The sequence below is a fragment of the Trichoderma aggressivum genome (assembly GCF_033847375.1).
Source record: "Trichoderma aggressivum f. europaeum strain CBS 100526 chromosome Unknown scaffold_081, whole genome shotgun sequence".
Classification (NCBI taxonomy): Eukaryota; Fungi; Ascomycota; class Sordariomycetes; order Hypocreales; family Hypocreaceae; genus Trichoderma; species Trichoderma aggressivum.
The window spans coordinates 21,003-40,354 of record NW_026946447.1 but is presented as its reverse complement, the minus strand read 5'-3'; the positions used below and the strand labels follow the sequence as shown (position 1 = coordinate 40,354).

The 19,352-nt window shown below is 49.5% G+C and overlaps 5 protein-coding genes across 5 annotated transcripts; 3 read left to right on the top strand and 2 right to left on the bottom strand.

The window, feature by feature from the left end:
* Positions 1–2,182: 2,182 nt before the first annotated feature.
* On the top strand, positions 2,183–5,999 carry Triagg1_10679 (uncharacterized protein; the record flags this gene model as incomplete). The annotated part of the gene is made up of 3 exons (XM_062894777.1): positions 2,183–3,161; positions 3,222–4,023; positions 4,070–5,999. 3 exons carry the CDS (start codon positions 2,183–2,185, stop codon positions 5,997–5,999), a joined length of 3,711 nt encoding a protein of 1,236 aa, XP_062750361.1.
* A 1,358-nt stretch (positions 6,000–7,357) lies between these two features.
* Positions 7,358–9,323, top strand: Triagg1_10678 (uncharacterized protein; the record flags this gene model as incomplete). Its single annotated transcript, XM_062894776.1, has 4 exons — positions 7,358–7,711; positions 7,760–8,374; positions 8,440–8,537; positions 8,585–9,323. The coding sequence occupies 4 exons, from the start codon at positions 7,358–7,360 to the stop codon at positions 9,321–9,323; spliced, it is 1,806 nt and encodes a 601-aa protein (XP_062750360.1).
* Positions 9,324–10,661: 1,338 nt separating this feature from the next.
* Positions 10,662–11,554, top strand: Triagg1_10677 (uncharacterized protein; the record flags this gene model as incomplete). The annotated part of the gene is made up of 3 exons (XM_062894775.1): positions 10,662–11,005; positions 11,094–11,400; positions 11,465–11,554. 3 exons carry the CDS (start codon positions 10,662–10,664, stop codon positions 11,552–11,554), a joined length of 741 nt encoding a protein of 246 aa, XP_062750359.1.
* Positions 11,555–11,840: 286 nt separating this feature from the next.
* Positions 11,841–16,040, bottom strand: Triagg1_10676 (uncharacterized protein; the record flags this gene model as incomplete). Its single annotated transcript, XM_062894773.1, has 4 exons — positions 11,841–14,667; positions 14,727–15,241; positions 15,307–15,657; positions 15,870–16,040. The coding sequence occupies 4 exons, from the start codon at positions 16,038–16,040 to the stop codon at positions 11,841–11,843; spliced, it is 3,864 nt and encodes a 1,287-aa protein (XP_062750358.1).
* Positions 16,041–17,269: 1,229 nt separating this feature from the next.
* Triagg1_10675 (CAZyme family GT71) lies at positions 17,270–18,739 on the bottom strand (the record flags this gene model as incomplete). Its single annotated transcript, XM_062894772.1, has 1 exon — positions 17,270–18,739. One exon carries the CDS (start codon positions 18,737–18,739, stop codon positions 17,270–17,272), a length of 1,470 nt encoding a protein of 489 aa, XP_062750357.1.
* Positions 18,740–19,352: the final 613 nt, after the last annotated feature.

The window sequence follows — 19,352 nt, the reverse complement described above, 5'->3', positions numbered from 1 at the left end:
GGGGCCTGCAGTTCTTCCATCTATTGCCAAGAGCCATTTATATTGACTCAAAGCTCTTGCTTACATGTATTGTAACCTATGTTACCTTTAGCAATCTCGGCAAAACTCATAATGGCGATAGTCGAGTGGCGGGTAAAAGGAAAGGCAAAAGGAAAAAAGAAACGACAAGGGGCTCATACACTTTTGCTGGGCTTATTATATAAGATGATTTAGGCTGATTGGCTAGATTCTATATGCAGTTGCCAAGTAAGGAGTTTCTTACATTGAAACGATATTAGCCAACGCCTCTTACACCAAACACCGTCTCTCATAAAGTCCGCCGCATATCATGATGGTAGTAGCGATCACACTGCGACCCGAAACAATGGATTCAAGCGCAACAGATCCCATCGAAACTATTGATCAACCAAACGCAGTGAACTGTAACTACCATAACACAATCGAATGAATACATGTAGATATTTCGTCCACCGGATGCTCCTTTGTCGATGAGAGACCGCTAGTCAAGCCGGCCATTCATCGCTGGGGCTGACCGGCCCGATCGATCCAACCTGCATGCACTTAGCCAGACCAATCTATGCAGCCGGATTCTCCGATCATACACTGATATCTAGACTATATTGAGAAAGTGCACCTATCCGAATATATACAGTAATGCTGACTCGAGTCACTATGAAGGACCCCGGAAGGATCGAAAATGACACGTATAGCCTCACTTACCATAAATCACATCGCCATGTAGTCTCGAAACGCTGATAAGATAGAAAGCTGATCAATAACGACGGAATGAAAAACAAATATAACAGCCTTTGTTCATTGCTTGTCGTCGACTGCCCACTGATTGGCCCATCGCACGAAGATCTAATGAGATCCACCTTTCTGAAGAGCGAGATGCCAGATGTGATAAAGATGAGGTAACCTCTAGGTATTTTCCCGTTTCCATCATGTGCCTCATCAACGTGGACCATTATAGGCATTTTGCTATATTGGGTAAGGATGCTTCTTTCTGATTGCATTTCGAAGGAGCTCGACGATTTTGAGTTGAGGGGATTATGATTCCCTATACCGACACAAGTGGTGAAAATTATTCGCGAGTTTCTACACTTTTGCGATTGTCCTGTAGGAATTTTCAAGAAAAGTCTCGCGATAGCGTTTAGCTACATTTAAGTGTATATCTACTGCTTCGTGGTACTTGTTCATAGTAACCATCACCCGCGCCAGCAATTCCTCATAAGACACTTCCTCAAACTATTCCCTCAAGATCCTCTCTATAGTTTACTGAAACGTGAAGCAAACTTCCCCATGTGTAGTCACCGTTCGTTGACTCTAGAATGCGTGTGCAAGACAATATAGAGCCTCCGATGTGTATCCCGACCGTTTGCCTGCTACGTTCCCAAGAAGAATTGCCAAGTAGGGCAAAGCGTTTCCTCCTTGATGTTAGCTTAACCACTGAATAGGTGAATTGCGTCTGCTTATCTTCCCTGAAGGTCTATGTGGTGGGATTCGCACGATGACATTAATGTTGGCAACCACTCATCTCTGGGTTAGCTACTTAGTTAATGCGCATCTTTGCCATACTCAACTGGTTACAAGTAGCAACTAGAAACACTAGGAAAAGATTGAAGTTATTGAATATCGCAAAAAAGCCAAACTTTGAATATACAGTTTTATTAGACAAAAACATTAAAGATTCCAAGCGATATTTTGCTTTCTTATACTACTGCCGTTGTGTGTATAAATGAGATTGAGCCTCGCATCAGCTTACTTAGTAACATTAAATCTAAGGACGGGCCTCGTAAATTTCCCGCTGAATTTGTCTCATTTGCTTTTTGTTTAAAGACCTTTTCGAGCTGCAATTGATAGCTGAGCGAATATGACAGCTCATGTCGCCAATGTGGCCGCAACTAGGCTGCAATGTGCCCAAAATCCTTCACATTTCAGCCTAACGTGCTGAAAGCTGTATGTAGTAAAATCTGCCTTATATTCCTTTCTCTCTCAGACATCACGTTCAGCATCTTTCTTTTACATCATTCCACTCTTTATCCGTATACGAGAGGCACGCAGCACTTGATATACCTTGATAAGTCTTGCTCACCGGATGCTTGGTAAAAGTCTTGATCAATGCGCGAGCCGAATCGAGAGCCTCACGCCTTCCACCACTCTAATGACTTAGCTGGCAACTATGTCGAACCCTAACGACTACACAGTTGGCTGGATCTGTGCCATAAGCACGGAGTATGTTGCAGCGCAGGCTTTTCTTGACGAAAAGCACGAAGGGCCTGAGTACGTGTCTCCTAACGATAATAACGATTACACCCTAGGTAAGATTGGAAAACACAATGTTGTCACGGCCGTTTTGCCTGGTGGAGAATATGGTATCGCTTCTGCTGCAATTGTAGCTAGAGATATGCTACATAGCTTCCCTAATGTCAGGATCGGCCTGATGGTTGGTATCGGCGGCGGTGCACCAAGCCAAAAGCACGATATCCGTCTTGGCGACATCGTGGTCAGTGTGCCTCGAGATGGGAAGGGCGGCGTTTTCCAATACGATTTTGGCAAGACAATACAGAACCAGAGGTTTTGCACAACAGGGTTCTTAAGCCAGCCACCAATAGTGCTATTAACGGCTATAAATGGACTTCAGGCACAGTATGAGATCGATGGCCATCGGCTTGAAGAGGCCATTAATTACGTACTGGAGAAGAAACCGAGATTGAGCAAGAAGTACAAACGCCCAGCTATAAGTACAGATAGACTTTTCAAGCCTGAAGCCACTCACGATTCTAGCTGTACCAAAGACTGCCGTTGCGATACATCGAACTTAGTGTTACGATCTGACCGGGGAAGCGAGGAGGACAATCTAGCAATTCACTACGGTCTAATAGCTTCCGCAAACCAGTTGATGAAAGACGCACTAGTTCGAGATAAAATTGCGGCGGAAATGGACGTTTTGTGTTTTGAAATGGAAGCAGCAGGGCTGATGAACCATTTCCCATGCCTAGTTATCCGGGGCATCTGCGACTACTCAGACACACACAAGAGCAAGGAGTGGCAAGGTTATGCAGCAATGGCAGCGGCTGCATATGCTAGAGACCTCTTATACCGGATCCCTCCCAATAAGGTTGAAGCTGAGGAGAAGGTTACGGAGCTTCTTTCTCGAGGTTAGTCGTTACCAAGTGCCCCTCTGCCGAGTTAGTAGCATATTGTTAACAAATTTGTAGTTCACAACTATGTTGAAAAAGTCGAGGGTAAATTGGACAGAAAGGAAGATGCCGAAATCCTTAACTGGCTTACGAATATTGATTATGGCCCTCAACAGAGTGACAATCTGCAGAGGCGGCAACCGGGAACCGGTCAATGGCTTCTGGATTCTACAGAGTACTCCACCTGGTTGGGGGCCGACAAGCAGACGTTATTCTGCCCCGGGATTCCAGGAGCAGGAAAGACCATCCTTACATCAATTGTGGTGGACGACCTTTGCAAGAGATACCCTAATGATACCACAATCGGGGTTGCGTACATCTACTGTAACTTCCAGCAGAAAGGCGAACAAACGGCCTACGACTTACTTGCAAGTCTGCTTAAACAACTAGCCCAAGGCCAGTCTTCTCTGCCAGGCTGCGTAAAGGACCTTTATAACAAACACCAAGCTAAGAAAACACGGCCGCCAATAGACGAAATTTCCAGGGCTCTACAGACTCTCGCAGACTTATTTTCAAGAGTCTTTATTGTCGTCGACGCCCTTGATGAATGCCACACATCAAGTAAATGCCGATCGACACTCCTTCTGGAAATCTTTCATCTTCAGGCGAAGACGAAAACAAATTTCTTTGCGACTTCGCGACGAATCCCAGACATTGAAAAGGCATTCAAGGAATATCCTTCTCTCGAGATCCTTGCAAGTGATGAAGATGTACAAACATATCTTGATAGTCAAATGTCAGAACTCCCGGGATGTGTCTTAAAGAGGCTAGATCTACAAGAGGAAATTAAGATCAAAATCGTCAAAGCGATTGACGGAATGTATGTTGCTCCCCTCGTCTGTCGCGAAAAGGCTAACTGTTTGTAGGTTCCTGCTCGCAAAGCTTCATCTTGATTCACTGAAAAGTAAATGGACGCCAAAGGCTATCCGAAGGGCTTTAGAAACCCTCCCCACTGGATCCGAAGTATATAATGAAACGTACGACGCAGCGATGGATCGAATCAAGGGGCAGACAGGCTCGAGAGAGCTTGCAATACAAGTTCTATCTTGGATCACCTGTGCAAAGAGACGGCTGACAACATTAGAACTTCAGCATGCACTTGCTGTAGAAGTTGGCAAATCTAACTTGGACGAAGACAATCTCCCAGAAATCGAAGATTTGGTCACTGTGTGCGCGGGATTGGTTACTGTTGATGAGGAGAGTAATGTTATCCGCCTGGTCCATTATACAACACAGGAATACTTTGAGCGGACTCAAAGGCATTGGTTCCCGAATGTAAATGTCAGCATTACCACAATCTGCGTTACATATCTGTCATTCCACGTCTTCGAAAGTGGATCTTGTCCAACGGACGACAGCTTCAATGATAGATTGCGATCGAATCATTTCTATGACTACGCAGCACGCAACTGGGGACACCATGCTCGCAAGGCCTTGACATTATGCCAGGAAGTCATGAGATTCCTAGAGCAGCAACCAAAAGTAGAGGCGGCGAGTCAAGCACTGATGATGCCTCCACGAAACTCATATTACAGTCAACCAGTGCCCAGGCGTATGACAGCTCTTCACCTAGTGGCATACTTTGGGATTGAGGACGCGGCTAGGGCACTCTTGCTAAATGCAGTAGAAACTGATGCCAAGAACACCGACAGTCAGACGCCGTTATCTTTGGCGGCAAAGAACGGTCACTCGAAAGTGGTAGAGCTGCTGCTCGAGAATGGTGCTGAGCTAGAATCTGAGGATGGCAGGGGTAACACGCCGCTATTATGGGCTATAATAAACGGGCACGAAGCAGTAGTACAACTGCTTCTTGAGAAAGGAGCCAAGGTACGGTTTAAGGACAAAGAGGGTCGGACGCCGTTGTCTTTGGCAGCAGAGAATGGCCACGAGGCCGTGGTGAAGCTGCTGCTTGCGAAGGATGTCGACGTAAACTCGAGAAACGAATACAGTTGGACACCGTTGTGGATTGCTGCCAACAAGGGCTACGAGGGAGTTGTGAAGCTACTGTTAGCGCAGAAGGGCATCGAGGCAAACTGCTGTGATATAGATGGACATACGGCATTGTCAAAAGCCGCATCAGGTGGGCATGAGCCAGTCGTCAAGTTGCTGCTGGGGGTGAACAGCATCAACCCAGACTCCAAGGACAATTGTGGGTGGACGCCGCTGATGCGGGCTGCGCAAAACGGACACGAGGCAGTGGTGAAGCTGCTCCTTCTGAGAATAGAGGTCAACATAAACTCCAAGGAAGAGGGCGGTGGGCTGCTTGACTTGGGAAGAGCCAGAGCAACGAATCGCTCTTCATGGAACCATGACTCTCCATGGAACAATCATTCTTCGTGGAGCTATTATTCTACAGGAAACTATCATTCCTCAAGGAGCTATCATTCTACAGGAAACTATCATTCTTTACGGAGCTATGACTCTCTAGAGAACTATCGTTCTCCGGGAAATTTTCACTCTCTAGAAAGCCACAACTCAACTCGTTGCATCCCGAAAATATACGTCCAAGGAAGCGGCCGGACACCGCTATCATGGGCGGCAAAGAATGGGCATGAGGCAGTAGTAAAACTGCTGCTCGAGCAGGGTGCCGAGATAGATGATAAAGATAACGGGGGTCAGACGCCGCTGTCCTTAGCAGCAGAGAACGGACATGAAATGGTAGTTGGGCTGCTGCTTGAAAAAGGTGCGAAGGCTGAGTCTAAGGATAAAAGGGATCGGACGCCGCTATCTTTAGCGACCAGAAACGGGCATGAGATGGTTGTAAAGCTACTGGCCAGCGAAATCACTGCAGTTTAATGACAATAGAGATTAGATATTGTTGTACTCCTCGGTGGAGGATGGGCATATAGCCTTGAGAAGCTGCTGCAAGCCGACCAAGATCGATCTGTCAACTAGAAGCAGTATACGCCAGCCAGATTTCGCAGCAATAACAGGGTTTTCACGCTTCAAGTTGTAGTTGGAAATCGTTGAGCAGTACCGGCAACTGACAAAAGAGACAGCTATTCACATATGTTTTCTACATAGGGTTGAACCAGTTTTGCTTCAAAAGGGTAAGGTATTTCGACAGCTGGCGGCTGTTCAAACTACGAAGATTCGCTGCTGACTATTGTATCGTTACGCCACTGGGGACTGGTATCATCCATTTCTTGTTTGGCACATTCATGGATATTTTCATGGAAGGCATCGGACTGACGCAGTTGAGTCGGTCTTCCGGCCTGCTCGATCATCACCATCAACCACGAGTCGAATTATCGCTACCATCTTCCAGTACCACCTGTCCTCGGGCGAAAGATATAGTCGGTGCGTGGGAAGTTTGGCCCATCCTCCGTATCCTTGAGACGAGACTCCAGCTTAGGGGTACCACATAGTAGCAAACCAAATCTAGGGTGGTTACTGTAGAAACATCTCACATCGCGTTCCCAGAATCTCTGTATTACAAGCCAGGCAATGTCTGCGGGGCTGCCATGAATTGCGGTTCATTCTTCAGAAAAGCATACCGTGGACGCGTCTTCTGCCAGTTTTCGCGTCCAAGACCATGAATGCAGTAGCGTGACTTGCTATTCCAGCGACGGATCTTGAAAACCATTGATAAAGTCTTGAGACGGAAAGGATTCCAAAAAGGTCCCGAAGAAGTTTCTTTTTAGTCATGCAAGCTAAATTTTATGTCTATGGACATACTGCTGCTCTTAAAGGATGACAGTGAATGGGTATATCGGTAGAGGCGTGCACGTTCATGGGCAAATCAAAAGAGAGAATATGAAGAGGTGCGCCGGCATCGAAGCAAGGGGGCTGAAAAGTCGTGTGCATTATACGCGTTACACGAGCGCCCAGCCTCAGAGAAACGCGTGATTATGCCACATTATGCAGCAGTACCAAGAAACGCGACTTCGGACGCCCTTGGCCTATCAATCGTCGAGAATTCTCAGCCTCGTTTTTACCTTGTCTCTGATCTGCGGGGTAGTTTCACCGTGTTTTGTCCTCTGTACCTGTTGAACACACTTCCATATCACCGGTAAGGCTCCAGAGCGTTTTGATACCTCACCTCGGGCTTTCAAGTGGATGTCCTACAGCGAAATTCCGCGCTACATTCGCAGATATTACAACTGAACCGCCAAGAAAACCGCCTGAGACGGGGAGCTGCCCATTGCCCAAGGATGGGGTCCGAACTTGCATTGGCCGTCCAAGATTGTGTGACGGAGAGCACGGCTCTACTATTCCCACTGATCAAAAAGATCAATGAAGTTCGAGCACTAAAAAAGGAATGCGAGGTCCTGGGTATCCGAGCCAACATCTTGGTTCATCTTCTGGACAAGCATAGAGGCGCAATCACCTCTTTCGGGAGATTGGGCCAGTTCACGGCATGTCTGAATAGAATTGACGCCTTCGTGTCTGCGATCAACCAGTGCAGATCCTATGACAAAGCCCTTAGGTTATATTGGACACAAGAGTACCTGTCGCTCATAGGCCAAATTTTGTCTATCAAATCGATTTTTCTAGTCGAATCAGTGGTATGACATTTGCCTGTTCCATCGAAGACGTACACTGACAATGAGCAGACTCAAATCTTATCACGGGAGGACCTGGTCAGTTTACGATTGGAGAGCGTGTTGAAGACTCAGGGATCACTGAAAGAGATTGTACTTTACCTGCAAACATCCGCAAAGCTTGTCGAAGACGGGAAAACAGATTGGCTCTCTTCCGCTCCGGTCGTTGAACTGCACACGGAATTTCAAGAAAAGGACTTTACATTTTCATTCGAGTCCCAAGACGGCCTCTTCAAACGTGGCGCTATCAACAAAGTCGGCCAAGTCGCGTGTTACAAGATTCAGTTGACCAGGTCGATGCCAGAGTTCTTGAAGATATATAAGAACATTCAAGTAGGAGCATACGCGCAACGGCTGTTTGGAACTGTCAAACTCGGCGAGGATTACTATGCTGTGATGCAGGATCTAGGAGATGGCATGACACTCGCGTCAGCATGCAGAGATAATGGGTTACCGGATACCGCATTAGCTCGCGTATCATTGGCATATGATATCGCAAAGACGATGGCTTGGTACCACAATGCTCAGCTGCTGCTGAAATCTTTTTCCGATCATACAATCGTTCTCCAGGAACTCTCATCTGGGAGATTGGTTCCGTTCCTCACCAAGTTGCAAAGTGCAAGACACGTAAGTACTCGCAGCTACCGGTAGCCCCTAAAGATACATTGTGAATCTTTGTTGACAGCAATCAGATTCTGGAACCGACTCCTTGTTTGAAGTACGATGTCCGGTACGAAGCTCCGGAGTACGCGAGACTTGGAGAACATTCCAAATACACGGACATTTGGAGGTGAGCACCAAATGCTATTGACATGCCTCCTCTCTAACCAAATACAGTCTCGGCGTCATCATTTGGCAGTGCCTTACAGGCCTGGTTCCATACAACATTTCGATCGAGGTCGGGGCAGAAGATGAGGATTACGCCAAATTGCGCGAGGCCTTGGACAGGACTCACCTCCCGGGAGATGTCAACGCAAGCGGCCTCTCTAGCTTTGGAAGCGCTCGGGACTTGATAGTGCAATGCTGGAGCAGAAATCCATTGCTCAGGCCAACTGCGGCTTCTGCTGCTGACATGCTGCTTGACCTGAAAGCTCAGCTAGCCATGTCCACACCGAACGCTCTGGGAGCTGCCGCGGAAGTTGAACAGGCTTCGAAACCAAAGGGCGAAGCCACAGGCGAGAAAGATGAACCCCATCAGCCCAATAACACGGGTGAAGCCGAAGTGAAGAAGGCTGATGACGATGACGCCAACAATTCAGATGACCGAAAGATTGAAGAGGCTGTGAATGCGGCTCTTGCCGTAGTGCTTCATGCAAGGAAGCTCAACGAGCAGAAACAAGAGTTTCAACAGTCAGAAGAGCATCTTTCCACAGACCAATTTCGGTTGTTGTCTGACAAAGGTGGAGACCGCAGCCCAGTTGAAAATTTCTTGATTGGAGCAGTCATTTTCTGGAACGTCTGCGACGTTGTTCAGGAAGAAGTCGAATCTGCTAGGATAGAAGGCTTGACGCTCTCAGCCCAAGGCAAGTCCATTTTTCACCCGTCTTCTAGTCTCTTCTCAGCTGAAGCCAACTAAAACCTGTCTAGGAATGCGCGCACACGCCTCAATTGCGTATCTTCAGTCCGCAGCGGAGACGGGGTATGCGGAGGCATATGTGGAACTCTTCAAAGCGCACGCTGCTTTGGCTCGTGAATTTCGCGCCCAAAGCTTCTGAGGATGATGAATCCCGAATTGCGGTATGATGAAATTGAGTGTGCCGATTCAAAGTGGAAAGCGTCCCAGAGGTGAAATGTAGCTAGGGAGACTGAAGCACAGGCAAGGCGCGACAAGGAGATATGCGGACAAGAGTACATGTACTTTTCAAGCCTACCGGTGCAGTTGTGTGATTTAGAATGAATTAATGATCGATAACCTTCACATCCATAATCGCAGAATGGAGGTCGTGACCGATGAAGTCGATGGCCTGCCATAAGGCCATAGGCATGAGACTACTCACCAGTAACTAAAGAGGTACCGCGAGTAATTACGACGAACCTTGTATTTTCGAGTCCAACTGTACTCCACACGAGCCTCTCCATATTATATGCATGACTAGATACCTCATCTCATGCACATAATGACACTGCATCGCAAAGTTCTGCTGAAGCGCAAAAAGGCTCCGGCGCCGTGTGGGGCCGCATCAAGCCTCGGCTCCGGCCCGGATGAAGCGGAATCCACCCGACAATCAGCTGTGGGGAGGAGGAGGGTGACTAAGTGGTTATGAAGCCTTGATTTCATTGCGTCTGTACAGTTACACCACCGGAGTGTTTTCATTGCAAGATCTGATGACGCCATTGGGGCTCAAGCCGGTCCTACTGAAACCCTATAACCAGACGATGATGAGAGCTGCAGGATCACATGGCGAGACCTCAACCAAGCCCATTAGCGATCACACCACCTCACAGCAAAAAACGAAACAAACCCAAAACTCAAAACCCCCAAATATGCAGAGCGAGATAAACGAGGAAGAAGAAAAAAGATTCCAGATGAGCCACAAAAACGCCCACCCCGCACCAAAACCCGCCCCGGTTCATCACCATCTTTCCTACATCCAGCCCCACATTCTGCATCTAGCCATGCTTGCTTTATAAGCCGAAATGGCACAATCATGAATGTCCCGCTGTATGTGGACGTGGGGAAGGATTTATCAGCGTTTCTTGTTGTTTCGCGGTCCATGTCGGTTGTTGATACGATTCGAGCAGCAGTCTTGCGCAATTCGTCGATCTAGCATCGTCATGTCTATATAAACGCTCCTTCATCTCACTCGATCCTTTCACTTATACCACTTCAACTTTCTTCTCATCAAACAACCTCACTCACTCCCATTCTCCTCTTCCTCATCTCCCCGTCCTAAAACAAAACACACCCGGCATCATGGCCCCCCCCTTCTTCGCCATCGTCTCCGGCGTCGGCGCCGGCACAGGCGCCTCCGTCGCCCGCCGCTTCGCCCAGTCCTACCCCGTCGTCCTCCTCGCCCGCAAGCCCTCGAGCTACGAGCCCATCGTCGCCGCCATCAAGGCCGCCGGCGGCACCGCAATCGGCATCTCCGCCGACGCCACCGACCCGGCCGCCGTCGACGCCGCCTTTGCCCAGATCGAAAAGGAGCTGCCCGGCTCCAAGCTCGCGGCCGCCGTGTACAACGGCGGCAGCGGCACAGGCCGGAAGTCGTTTCTGGAGCAGACCCTCGCCGATCTGGACCTAAGCCTCGACTCTGCTGCGTAAGTTCTCTCCCGTGAGCTTACTTTGCTTCGATGCCTATAATGCTCTTGAAAAAAACATTCGCTGACAGAAACAAATATGTTACAGCAACGGCCTCTTCTACTTCGCCCAAAAATCCATCCCTCTTCTTCTCGCAGCTGTTGATTCCTCCCCTCACCCCCCGTCTCTCCTCGTCACCGGCGCAACCGCTTCCCTCCGCGGCTCCGCCTTCTTCAGCACGTTTGCCGCTGGAAAGTTCGCCCAGCGTGCCCTCACCCAGTCTCTGGCCCGCGAGTTTGGCCCCAAGGGCGTGCATGTCGCCCTGGCTGTCATTGACGGTGTCATTGACATTCCCCGGACCCAGGGTTACGTTGTGAACAATGGTGTAGATGATGGCAAGATCAGCCCTGATGCCGTACGTATTGTGACAAACCGTCCAACTGTTTCTCTTCTACAAATGACTGACAATGAATGTACAGATTGCCGAGAGCTACTGGCACTTACACACACAGCACAGATCAGCTTTCACGCAGGAACTGGATATCCGCCCATTCGTGGAGAAATTTTAATCAACGATAGCGTTTGTGATATCATACAATGTAATAAATACAAGTTCAAAGTCTTTTAATGGGGATTTTCACAAATCGAGTGTGTCAAGAAGAATCATTAGCAATTGATCAAAAGAGCGTTATCCGACACCTCCAACACCAATGTCGTAAGCTTATCATGAATCATGGTTTTTGACACCCAGTTCCGCCCATACAAGGCCGTAATAATTCCGTTGAAACAAAAGTTAATAAAAAAGGAAAATAAGAGACATTAGAATAATAACAGGTACAGCAACGCGTAGGGGTATTACACCTCGGTTTCGACATCTGGTTTTCGCCCAGCCAAAGATCCCATTCTCTTCACTCTGCGGACGGCAAACTTGGCCTCGTTCTTGGCAAAGCGCGCATTTCGCATGGGGAGCCATTGCATCAGCCCGCGTTGCTTGCGGTTCAAATCCCGGCTCTTCTCCTTGTAGTTTTTGTACGCCCTGATGGGATTCTTACTCCCAGTACTACCGGTGCTCTTCCTCGACGCGCCTGACGCACGGCTATCCAAAGAATGCCGCTCGTCACTGCCCTCAGAAGGGGCCGAGCCATAGGTTGGGTCTGTTTCTGTCCTGCGCATGTCCATAACTCGGTCTCTATCTTCGCCGTCCTCGTCGGCGTCCTCGTCCTCATCCGTGTCTACTTCAAAATGCTCATGACCATTGGTATCCGCGCTGGACATGGCGGGAGCCATCGAGTTTTGCGGATCCTTGCCAAAAGCTCCGGTCCAGTCGGTGCCATCCTTTGCCAACCAGCGGTCTTTTTCTTTCTCGTCAGCCTGTGCGAGCACATCTCGGCCCTGCGTCAGAGACTCGTCATGCAATTTCTGAGTCAATGGGGGTATTTCGGGCTGAACCTCTAGATCTCGCACCCCCTCGGCGTAACAGGCCTCCCATGTCTCGATTGTCTCGCGAGAATCGTTGTCAGTGACAAATCTGATATGATCCAGGTCGGTACCAGCTTTGAATCGGCCTCTAAACCGAACCCTTCCAATTTCTTGAATATTCGTATCAGGGATGGTAGTAAAATTCTCCTGCGTAATGTAGTTCTGTGATAGCCGTTGAGAATTGTCGCATTTGAACAGAGGAATGTCAAATTCCTTCTCCTGATTATCAACCAGCTCCAAAAGCCACAATGCGGCAAACGCATCAGCTCCCCTCTTACCAGCGGGATAGAATTCCATGAAAATTGGAGACTTGTATCTATAGCGCACTGGCAGTCGAAGTTTCTTTTCACCTTCAGGGACGCCAATGTTGAATGTCATACCATCGGTTTCACGAACAGATTGGTCTCTCTTTACGTTGGCAGAAGAGCCGCCAGTGCGCAGTCGGATCCGAACCTTGCTCGCCGGCGTATAGTTTGAGACCTTGATTGTGTCGGAGAGGAACTCAAAGGTTCCGATTTCCCAACCCAGCTGCGGAGGTGGTAGTCTGAGCTCCACGGAGCGGAACAGGAGAGAGACACGCAGACGGCCGAAGCCGATGCCACCATCGAGAGGGTACCACCGCGTCACCTCGCTACTAGTCTGCATGATGTCTGACAGCTTGAGAGGAACAACTCCGATGATTGGATCGTGCTCTCTGTTGCGGGAGTCTCGAACTGCAATGGTAACAATGCAAGAGCGCCAATCGCGAACAAATTTCTCGGTGCCAGCATTGAAGATGGGCTGCGACGACACCACCTTGGTTCGCGTCTTGTAAACCAAATCATCATTGACGAGGATGGTGCAGTAGGAGCTCGGCAGTCTCTTGCTTGTCTCTTCCTTGACCTCGCCAGCTTCCGGCCTTGCAGGCTCGTACTCTTTGCCCCTGCGGTTCCCCTGAGAGCCCTTGACATTGGCTAGCTCTAGGCCGACAATCTGGTGGACCACAATGCTGAGGACTCCAGACGGCCAAAGAGGGTCAGGGGGAGTATGGACCACAGCGTCCTCTTCTGCATTTTGAATCGTACCCCAGTCTTCTTGAAACTCGGGCTTGTCGCCTAGTTCTTTAGCCACATTAGGGTTGTGGCCATCAGTTCGCAAGGCTTTGCGGAATTGCGTCTTTCCGAAAAACCCAACTTCCCAGTGGAGTTCGCCGGGCATAACGCTCTCGGCTTTGAGACCACTCAGCGTCGAGACGTGCTGGAACATCTGTCCCGGGTGCTGGATGAGCTCTTGAATGCTTAGCTCAATCTTGCCCACCTCGTCGTCCGCAGAGGATCGATCACTATCCCAGAGCTCCACAGAGAGCTGCTCGTCAGCCTTAATGAGGTCGCTGGTAACCAGCAGTCCGCAACTTTCTTCGAAGACAGGGTTCAAGTTATCCTGGATGACACGGGTACAGAACATGGGCTTCCCAAACTTGCTCCAGCTAATGGTGATATACGGATCGGAGCCACCGCCTTTGCTACCACGCTGATCCTGTTTACTAAGGCCAGTAGCTTTGTGGATTCTCACAAAGAGAACTCCAAAGGCCTCGGTTTCCTTTTTGATATCGTCTCCCTGCACCATTTTGCTGATGTCCAAGGTCAAGCTCTTGGGAGCGACATACATGGAGGCTGCGGCGCTAATGGCCCAATTAACAAAATTGGAGATGAGAGGCAAGTTCAAGATATTGGGGGCCCTTTCAACCATGGGAGTGCAGCCAGCTTGCACCTTGGGAACTCCCATCAAAGTTATAGTCATGGTCTTTAGGAAGGGGGGCTCGGGGCTGAGCTGCAGTCTGACACGTGCGGTGGCAACGAGGCCAATCAGCTCAACCCAGATCGGAAGAGGAACGCCAAAGAGGCCTTTGATTCCCAGGTAGAAGACGAGCTGCATTCCCATATTCCGCGCCTTTGAGGCGATATCAGCGCCCGAGGGCTTTGCGTGATATGCGACCGAAACTTCCATGTTGTAAAACGCCCCCGCTTGCGCCACGGCCGCAAGCTCATCTTCGTCCATGACTTTTTCATTTTCTTTGTGGATTTCATCCTTGATGTCCTGAACATGAGAGTCTGGGAGGGCTCGCATGTTGAGAATACGGAGAGGGTTGTTTCCTTGAGAGATATCGGCCACTCGCACATGTTCAATAATACCAGGCACGGACGCAGCCATGACATCTTCGATGCTGCCCAGGGATTAGCAGTTGTTGTGTGGCAGAAAATTGAAACGGCGAGGTAAACTTACGTGTCGGCAACACCGGCAAACATTTCAGGGTTGATCATACCCCAAAAGACGCCGATTGCGGTATTCATCCACTCGACAGACTCGGGAATCAGGTTGATGGTGGCAGTTTCGCCACGCTCCTGTTCGCTGGACCACTCCAAGTCTCGTCCTTGGCGGATCAATTCTTTTACCCACAAATGGACGCCAGAGGTAACGCATAGAGCCAGAGGAATCAGACCAAGGAGCCCACCGCCAAACAGTCTACCGAAGAAGACGATACCCATAAAGATGCCAGCGCACAAGGCGTTTGATCGCAGCTCAAGAGAGGCAAACATTGGTTCGTAGCTGACCGACGGAGTCTTGTAAAACAGGACTGACGTCTTCTCACTGCGAATAGGTACGTCGGAAGTTGATCCCTCTTGAATGGGATCGGGAGGTGCAGTTACATCTTGAGCGTAGCGGTACTCTTCACCAGATTGTTGAGATGAGGTAGCGATGGTGGCAGGCTTTCCCAGGTTCCCGTTAGGAACAGACATCTGTTGGGACGGTTAGTTGAGCATAAGGCTATCGAGACGCGCTCAGATGTGGGAAGAAGGCATACCTGTGGGTTTTCCACGGCTTCGGTGAAATCGATATCCGCATCGCGAATCTCAACGTCCTTTCCGGTGACTGGATCACGCACTTTCCGCGTGCCCTTTTTCTTGAGAAGCTCGTTGCGATGGACCTTGACATCGGGATTGCGCTTGTTGCGTCTGAGTTCGGAGTCAATCTCGGCATCCCGTTGCTTCTTCTCGGCGTCGAGACGCTGCATAAACTCCTGGATGTTGGGCACGCGGTTGGTGGCGCTGTAGTGCTGCCCGCCCGAGGGCACCACATGGTCGTCGACGTTCATGGCGCCGGTGTTGTCGAAGCTCGTCTCTGGGTTGGGAGGATGAGAGACAACAAACAGCTTCTGGTTGATGAATTAATTCGAGATTGAGAACTGAACTCGGGGATAGTTGTCGACTCTATGGAATAGACATAGACATTGGAGAATTCAGGATCAAACTAGGCAAGATCTAGGTAGTGATGACGACGAGCGAATCCGCAGATATGATATACACCTATCCGATGTGCTCGATTCGCTTCTGACAGCATCAACGGGCAGCCACCAGGCATTCGTACAGTAATAACGCGCCTTGGCAAGAGCCGTGGAGCAGCGACAGTTGTCGAGATGGACAAAGTCAATTTGTCTTTGAACCGCTTCCACGGCGCCAACTTATTTGCAACAAGCCGGCCGTGCCGTGGCAAATGTCGATACCCAGCCATCAGAAGCTGCAAACTTGATCCGCGCATGTGTCTTGGATGACGTATTGTGTGAATGGCGGCCACGAGCTAGAGCAGCGCATCAGGCAAGTTGGTGGAGATCTGGCTTCCAGCTCGAGCTGCAGATTAAAGTGTCTCAGTCTTGAGCTTGGCAGCTCCAGCAGGTAGGCTAATTGCAAGTAATGCGGTAATCCAGCAATGCAGCTTTGGCGCTTTCGTCATTCTGGCGATGGAGGCCACAGCGTTCGCGGCTCGGGAATCCTGTCCATCACTGTCAAGACCCGAGTGCTATCTACAGAGGCCACGCACTGTGAGATTTCGACGTTTGCCGTGCTGCATTGTGCTCTGCTGAGTTTTGCTTGTGCTTGTGCTTGTGCTTCTATCGGCTGGGATCCCATGGATATCAACGAGTCGCAACGACGTAACCATGGATGCCCATCAAGCTGCATTAGCATATCGCCTGTTTCACAATGATGCCACCTCGTCGCACAAGAATCATCGAAAATCCAAATCGAAGGAAAATCACGCTGTAAACCATGTCGCAAAAGCAAAAGATCGCCAAGCCTAGAGATCTCAGAAACAGGCCTGTTAGGAAGCGATCGGCTCGAGATTGCGTAGATGGCGCGGGTGGAGAAGCGCTGAAGCTTGGTTTGCTTTCGGCTGAGCCACCATCGATGGATCACCATCATCCCATCCATGGCCTAAGAACTAGGGCTAGCGGGCCAAGCTGAAGAGAAGGAAATCAGGGAGAAGCTGAAGGATCTCGTCTTCCGGAGGGCTTGTCCCGAATCCACCGAGTCCAGCGGGTGAATCGCTGCATGATGTGATGCTGCCCCTTTTTCCTTTTGACGTTGCAAAAATGTTTGATACGGTCAAATGTTGAGGGCAAGGATTGAATCGCTGGATGAACAGAAGCAGGAGGAGGCACGATCCTTTCGGGAGCTAAATCGTGACTCAGCAGGGGCAGTTCAGCTACAGCACTGTTCCAGGGTATTACAGCGCTGGACAGACCTGGAATATTGGTAATGCAGGCAAACAGCCCTGGAGTAACCGCGCGCGTCCCGGGCTGAAGCTCGTCTCCACCATCATCACGATGGAAATAGTGACATTAATTTGTCGTTTCGTCGTCCGATATCAGGCAAGTAAAGGCTTCATCTAGATATCCTAACATTCAATATTATGACTGTCCAATTTCGTTAACAACAATACGCTTTTCCCACCCAATGTACAGTAAGACGGACCGCTATCAATATGCACCTTCACGATGCCTTCATGCTGGCCATCACTTCATCCACCTTGACCGCTGCCTCCATGCTGTCCTGCAGTATCGAAATCTCCTCCCCACTCAGTCGCCTCCTCGTCGCTCCCACCATGCAGCTCATGTCCTTCTTCCCTCCCTTTTCCCACTCGCCATCCATCATCCAGTACAATGGAACCTCGTACCCGTCCGGATCGACCAGCTTGTTCTTCAACAGGCTGCCGTTATACCACAGTAGCTTGTCCCTTTCATCCGTATGCGCAATAACAAAGCTGCATACCGCCCTTTCGTCGGGTTTCCCCTCCCTTTCCCATCCAACGATTGAGCCATAGTGCTCCTCGAATTCGTATTTTGATCCAGCAAGCTCCAGCCCAAGCCACCACGTCTCCTTATCTCCGTAGGTGATCCTGTAGGAAACTTCGTCTCGTACCGCCCATGAGTTTTGCCATGCGATGTGAAGCAGGCCAACAAAGACTTCGGTTCGGGACTTGTCGAGGACGACGACCCCTGAGTCGCATTCTTCCGCGTAGTCTTCTGTCCAGACGAGAGATTTGTTCATCGCTGGTGATGGTTCCTTGATTTGGTCTTTCCACCACTCGTGTCTGTCCCCGAAAGAATGCTGCCATAATAGTCGATCGTGGAATAGATACGCTCCGCTTTCGACGTACGCTCGTTGTTGAAAAAGCACTTCTGGTGATTGAAGAAACACGGCATCGGCGTCGAGAACAATGACTTGTTCGAACCTAGATGCTAGAGCCGCAAAAGCTTTGATGGCCCAGCCCTTTCTCCGAAGACGCAGAGTTTCATCGTCAAATACTGTCCACACATCTAGGAATTCCGTATTGTTTGTCTTGTCAAACGACAAGAGGGCATCGCGACGTTCTTTTGGCAGGTCAGAATCCCCGGCATAGGCAATCTGGATGGGCAGCGAGCAGCCAAAGACATCTCTGAGAGAAGCAATCAAATGTCCCGCAAACCTGATTTGTAGATCACTCCCGCCGGCAGGGATGACGATCCCCTGTGAGCCTTTGGTAAAAGAACGCCGCAAGTCCAAAAGTGGTGTTTTACTACCTTTGTTGCGTAGCTCCGGGCTGAGAAACGGAAATAGGGAGGTGGCCGTCGTCTCGATGGCTACAACAAGCCTCTCTTTCTCAAAGTCGCCAAGTTTAGACCCCCACGGGCCATTGAGGCCATCAAGCCATCGGGTCAAGCTGCGAGACCGTTGACCAACTTCCCAAAACTTGTCTTTGTATGGACGCTTGATGGGATGTCTGCGGTAGTCTCTCGCTGTCCTCAGGATGTCCCTGAGAGATCCATTGGCCGGATAGTGTGAGTCCAGTGTCTCTATGATTACATCGCTAGCGACGTTACGAATACTGAAATAGAGTGCAACAGCAATGACAACGAATAAGACGACGGTTTTTGGTGAGCGTTCAAAACAAGCGCGTAAACGAAAGAGAGACCCACGCATTATGATACGACAAGAGCATAAGATAGAGCGGCAGTTGGAAAACTAAAGACGAAAAAAGCAATGCCAAGAATAGTTAATAGGAGAGCAATGGATCTAGAGAGACTCCCCCCGTCATGGAGAGTGACAATTCCAGACAGGAGAGTCCACGAGTAAGACGAATCACGACTTGGATTACGAAATAACGGCTAGTTTTTCGATCTGCTTCTCTAGCAGGGAATAGTAGGTAGTATTAGGAGTACACGTACTCGTGCTTGCAGCTGTCATGCCCTCTCTGCCGCGGTGCCACTTTTGCGTCCCCCGTCAAACTATTGCTGCTACTAGGTAGTCATTGGCAGCCAAACCCTTTTCTCGTATTGCCTCAGTTTCTATTCCGAGGCCGCGTCTACGGCACCCATGCCGCTGTTTCGATCGAGCCCTGTCGAGCCGCATCTTCGTAATTACGAACAACGTTAAATACTTTAAACTCGTTCTTTTTTTGTGATATATTACAGCCTCCTTGTTTCACATTGCCGTGCCCTCCATTCGGGCGGTTCTCGGTCCATCGGCTCATTTCTTTTGCACGATGCTGTACACGCAATGACCACGTACTGCGCCACGCAACCCACATTGCAAA